The sequence below is a fragment of the Cinclus cinclus genome, chromosome 1, assembly GCF_963662255.1.
Source record: "Cinclus cinclus chromosome 1, bCinCin1.1, whole genome shotgun sequence".
NCBI lineage: Eukaryota > Metazoa > Chordata > Aves > Passeriformes > Cinclidae > Cinclus > Cinclus cinclus.
Window position 1 is genome coordinate 17381038 of NC_085046.1, and position 5699 is coordinate 17386736.

Below are 5699 nucleotides of genomic sequence, written 5' to 3' on the forward strand. Positions count from 1 at the left end.
TCACTGGCAAACAGATACACTAAGGTCTCTTGCAGTAAGAAAATAATTAGATATTCAATTGTCTTTAAATGCTTGAATTTCTTTCACATATTTCACCAGAATTATGAGTGGTTCACACTTGTAGAGTACTATGTCCCTTCTTCCAACCTCTTAATAGGTGAGACTAAGGCAGAGAAGCTAAATAAAGGGTCCTGTGAACCGACCTGCAATTCTTCCCCACATCAGGAATGCACAGGGTAGAAAAGAGCACAAGTAAAATTATATTCTTTATTCATTCCATTTTAGCTGTGAATATTCCTATTATACAAATACAGTATAAATTCCAAAATCACAATATATTACAAAATAAAAAAGTACAAACTGCATTACTTAATAAATATATCTAACAAGTTAATCAGAAAGTAGAAGAGACAGAATCCAGATTGGAAACATTTACATGTTTGACCCAGCAAACCATACAAACCTCAATTTAAGCACTTTTTTTTTTCTTTTAAAACATAATATAGAATACCATTTCTGATTTCTTCATTAGAAAATAAAGTCACGTGAATAAAATGTTGTGATCAGATAATGACTTGTTGGTGAAACATCAGTGCCAAAAAAGAAGCAGGGCTTACACGAAAGACACCATAACCCCAGAAACAAGAACACAAACACTGAGGTGCAGCCAAGGCAATTACTGCCAAAGCAGGAGACTATTATCTAGTCACAACATTCTATTGCAAGTTAATGTTCTGTTATTATAGATAAATAATATAAATGGAGCAGAGGGTGAGCCAACCAGGCAACAAGAGGCCAGTTTACTCAAAACAGTAATTAAAAACAGAAGAGTCAATTGCTCCCTGCACAGTTCACGTGTAGCTGCATTCCAACTGGCTCAAAGGACCTGTTCCGTGCTCTAGGCAGAGAAAGCAACTGTTCCGAAAAGCAGTCTGTCCTCGCTTTGCTGCACTTTTACAAAAGCCATTATTTTAATTTTGCAAGAAAATACCCACAATATTTTTATCAGCTGGGGGGGGTGGTCGGTTTGACATCAACTTCATTCGGTAAAAATATAAGGTTTATGGGTAAAAAACACAGCAAAAAATAGCTGTTACATCATAAGCCTTATTTACAAAAACTGTTTACAAACGTTTTTGGCTGTACAGCTGAAAGCCAGATACTAATGTAATATGTAGAAGATGGAGGTAACAGTTTAAAAATAGTGTGCAAAAAATACATTCTTATAGAAAATAGACAGTGGGGAGGGGAGACAAACATACACAGAGAAATCTGCTTGCAAATAACCCGAGGTTAAGTTTTTACAACAGAATATTACAAATACGTCTGTATTTATCCCCCCACAACCTACAGTCCTTCTCAGTCTGGGGTGCTGCTGCTTCATTAAGGATTAAGGCATCACCATCACAGCCAGCACACCTTCTCTCTGTCAGTCCCTGCAGCAAAGCTCCCAGCCTGCGGCCCAGGCCCTCTCATGAGCAGGCGTTCTGCTCAATGTACATCTTGGACAAGGACACTGCCATGGACTTGGCCAGCTCCTCATCCCGCCTGCGCTGTACCTGAGTCTGTCTGCACCACGCCTCGTACTCGGGGTTGGGGCACACGCGGTCCAGCACAGCATCGTAGTGCCCATTGCTAAGCCAGCTCAGCCAGATACTGGGCCGCGTCGGGTCCTCGGGCCCCAGGTAGTGAACCATGGTGGAAACGGTGGGGCTCTCGGGCCGGCCGCCCGTGGTGAGGTGGATGTTCACGTTCAGCATCTGCCCCATGGCCAGCAGCTCCGGGTAGCCGGCCCAGGCCCCGTCCTGGGCGGCGCCGATGAGGAACTCTCCCACGTCGCCCTCGATGATGGGGTTGAAGTGGTCCAGGTGGTCGGCGATGTAGTGCACGGTCTGCTCGCGGAGCTCGCCGTGCAGCCGCTGGTCCCCGTACACGGCCTTGCAGACGGCGCGGTACAGGCAGTTTCCGTCGGGGATGATGTGGAAGCGGAACCGGCCCTTCTGCCGCAGGTACTTGTCCTGCTTCTCCACCTCGGCCAGGTACAGCGCCAGCTTCTCGCTGCGCTCCGCTCTGCCGCCGGGCCCCCGCCGCACGTCGGGCCCCGCCGCGGCCTCTTCCTCCTCCTCCACGCCGTGCGCGGGGCCCCCGCTCCGCTCCGCGGGGCCGCACCCGGGAACCAGCCCGGGCTGGGCGCCGGCGGCCGCCGCCTGCAGCGCCTGGCAGTGCTCGCTGAGCCGCAGGCTGCGGTTGCTGGGCTCCTCGGCGGCGGCCTCGCCGTCGCCCCCGGCCTGCCGCACGCTCTCCAGGATGCCCTCCAGCCAGGCGCGGCTGCGCGGCGAGCCCGGCACCAGCTCTCCGGCGGCCTCGGCGCGCTGCACGATGCGGATGGGCACGATCCGCTCCAGCGGCCGCCGGCGGCTGACGGTGACCTGCGCGCAGGAGCTGAACTGCGGGCCGCTCGCCGGCCGCCCGGCCGGGCCCGCCGCGGGGCCGCTCGGCATCACCTCCAGGCAGGACGAGAAGGCGGGCATGGCGGCGCTGCTGCTGCCGCTGCCGCTGCTGCCCCCCGCGGGAACGAAGCTGTCCTTGCCGGAGCTCTCGGCGGCCGCGTTCGGGCCCGCGACGTCGGCGGCGCTCGGTGCCTCCGCGGCGGAGGGTCCCGGCGATAAGGAGACCTTGAAGACGGCGGCGGAGCTCGGCGAGGCCGCGGCGGCTGCCGCGGTCGCGCCCGCCGGGTAGTGGGTGATCACGGAGCTGTAGAGCTGCATCCTCGGCTCCCCGCGGGCGGCGCTTTATAGGCGGCGCCGCCGTCGGAGCTAGGGCGGGGAGCGGCAGCGGGGGCCGCGCTGGGGCTGCCGAGGAGGATGAACCGCCCGGGTAAAAATAAACAAGGGCATCACCGCCCGCCCCGCCCCGCCCGGGCCCCGCGGCCGCGGCAATTCCGACTGCGCCACGGGCCCGGCCCCCCCCGCGGGCTCCGGCCCTTCTGGAAGCTGCGGGAGCGCGGAGCGGGCGGGGCCGTCCGGACGTCAGCGAGCACCGCCCCTGCCCCTGCCTACGTCTGGTGTCGCGGTTCCTGCTTCGCGGCTCGCGGGATAACCCTCGTTGTATCCGTTCGGGTTGGGCAGTCCCAGGCGCGAGCTGCTGCTTGTCCACCTGCCGTCCCACTGTGGGAAACGCAGCGCATGCATGCAAAGATGTGTGTTATGAACCAGCGCGTTTTAACAGGAGACGCGCGGTCTGAAATACGAGTCTCATCAAGATCATTGATAATTGGTTTATTGAAGTGCCTGTAGCACTTTAAAATTGAGCCATGTCTTCTAGCCTTGGCTGCGGTATAAATAAAGTCATATCTAAGCCTTTGTCCAGGGACGATGATGCGGTCTGGATGCTCCGTTTTGTTTACGTTCTGACAGGAATTCTGACCAAGAAACACGAGCTTGCACTGTGATCAAATGTTAACACAGACAGTGATTCCTTAACAAAATGGAAGAAAAGGTACTGACATACGTAAATTCAAAGCAATACTTAAAAACGATTCTGGATTCCACCCCACAGCCTCAGGTATCTTCAGGAAAGTGTTAGCAATCCAAGCAGATTGTAGAACTTTACAAACAGACAAACAGAAAACAAGCAAACAGAAAACCCTCTGTTTGGATATTCTGGAAATTTATTTTCCTCATTCCATTTAAATTAATTAAAAAGAATAAGATGATCACTTGCAATATACTGCAATATCAAAAATAATTGTTTCTTTGAAGCCTTGGTTGTATTTTGTATCAATGTTTAAGGATAGACTTCCTATCTTCAGTCTCTGCAGTTAATTCCAGGGCTACCAGTAACACAATATGAAATTTCATTTTCTTTACATGGAAAACCTATGACTCATTCAGCTGCATTTTGGAGAAAAAGTGCTCAAATCCTTCATACAAAGTAATGTGGATATTTATGGGAAAAGTTTTCACACATACCTTTTTTTATTCTGGATAAAACACAGCAGTTTATTGCATGCAATATTGGAAACCTTTTAATAAAAATTTACAGACTAAATATATATCCAAATTTTTTGCCTTCGAGGCTGAAATGTAAGAAGTATATCAGATATGAATCAAAGCCCAAATGTCCTCACCTGCCTGCCAGAGCCAGCCAAAAAGTTGATATCTTTAGAACAAACGGTGATGGGCCTTATCCAGGAGCATTTCTGGCAGCCTGCTAGAGTGGGATAAGATATTACAACTGCTCTGAAATTACAGAGTGACTCTTGTATTTCAGAATGTTCAGAACTTTGTTTTAAATATAGTTTGTGAGCCCAGTCAGTGAGTCTTTATTTCTGGACTAATCATTACTTGGAGAGGAATATATATTGATCAAATAGAATTAAATTGCAAATTGCAATCTTCCCTCCTTGAAATGGAGGCTTGGAGCAAAGGAAAGATTCCCATCTAGTTTTATTTTGTAGTCAAAACTTGGCTATGTCTATTTCCAAGTTAACATGTATGTGTTTGTATATATACTGATAAGACATTTAATGTAAAACTGCAAAACTACTGGAAATTGCACCTCCCAAGTGGGTTTAAAGTATGCCAGTTGCTCTTCATTGCGTGTTTGGTCATTTATAAAGATGTATATTACTTAATGCTCACCAGTTCTTTTGTGTCTTTTTTTGTTTGTTTGTTTGCTTGTTTTGTTTTGTTTTGGTTTGGTTTTCTTTGTTCAGAAAAGGTATCTATAGTTTGGTTTAGTGAATGTTCTGTCTGCTAGTAAATGTCCGAGCTGAGTACAGGATGGTTGTTTAAAGTCTTCAACAGTCTGGTAACAGAGAGTGGAGGGAGGGAGGCAGCTCTTTCTCTTAGAGAACAGTAAATTGATGCAGCAGAATAAGAGCACTTCTGGCCTCTTGGTCCTCCAAGTGCTGCATTTTGAATACCCAGTACTGCAAATTTCATTCTTCTAGGATATTATAGAAACTCTTGCTAATGACTGTTCTGCCTCTCCAAAACCATAGGTTATTTGGAACAGTGGTACATTAATGGATGGGCAGCTGTTTAATTCTGATTGTTGGTTACAATGAGGTACAACTTGAAGTTTGTGGTGGTTCATTTGAGGAGAGAAACAGATTTTTGTATGCCCAAAATACCCTTGTACTAGTATTCTTATGCTCTAATGTAGCATATTCTGGATAAGAAAACGTGTTTATCTGAACAGAAATACAAGGAATATCCTGAAATACATGCTAAATATGCCAGCAGCTTTTTGTAACGGTAGTAGATAGATTGTTCTTTTTTTCGCATTTTGCTTATAAGCAGATATAATGTCTTTCCTAAATTTTCAGTTAAAATGCACATAATAAGCTTAATAATAACATTGAAATACAATCAAAATCTGTTGCTAGGTAACTTAGAGACAAAACAAACATTGTAACCACTGTCTTGATGTTAATAGTATGCTTCATTTGATACCTTTATTATGTCCTGTGTGAAATAAATGGAAAGAGAAGCTCACCTTGGTGTGTTTTACCTGTGCTGTTATTAAGTACTGACAGTGTAATGCAACCAGCATTTTTCATAATGAGCAGTCAGAGTTGGTCACATGTACTTGGCCTGATGGGAATGCAGTCTCTCTGGATGACCAGTGACAAAAATCCCATGGAATCTCTGCCACACAAGCATCTCATGGTTAGCTTTCAACTCTCGTACCAA

General features: G+C 47.6%; 1 protein-coding gene across 1 annotated transcript; it reads right to left on the minus strand.

Moving 5' to 3' along the window:
- Positions 1 to 253: 253 nt before the first annotated feature.
- On the minus strand, positions 254 to 5444 carry OTUD1 (OTU deubiquitinase 1). The gene has a single exon (XM_062507373.1). The coding sequence runs from the start codon at positions 2766 to 2768 to the stop codon at positions 1473 to 1475; it is 1296 nt and encodes a 431-aa protein (XP_062363357.1). The 5' UTR covers positions 2769 to 5444; the 3' UTR covers positions 254 to 1472.
- Between the last annotated feature and the right edge of the window lie 255 nt (positions 5445 to 5699).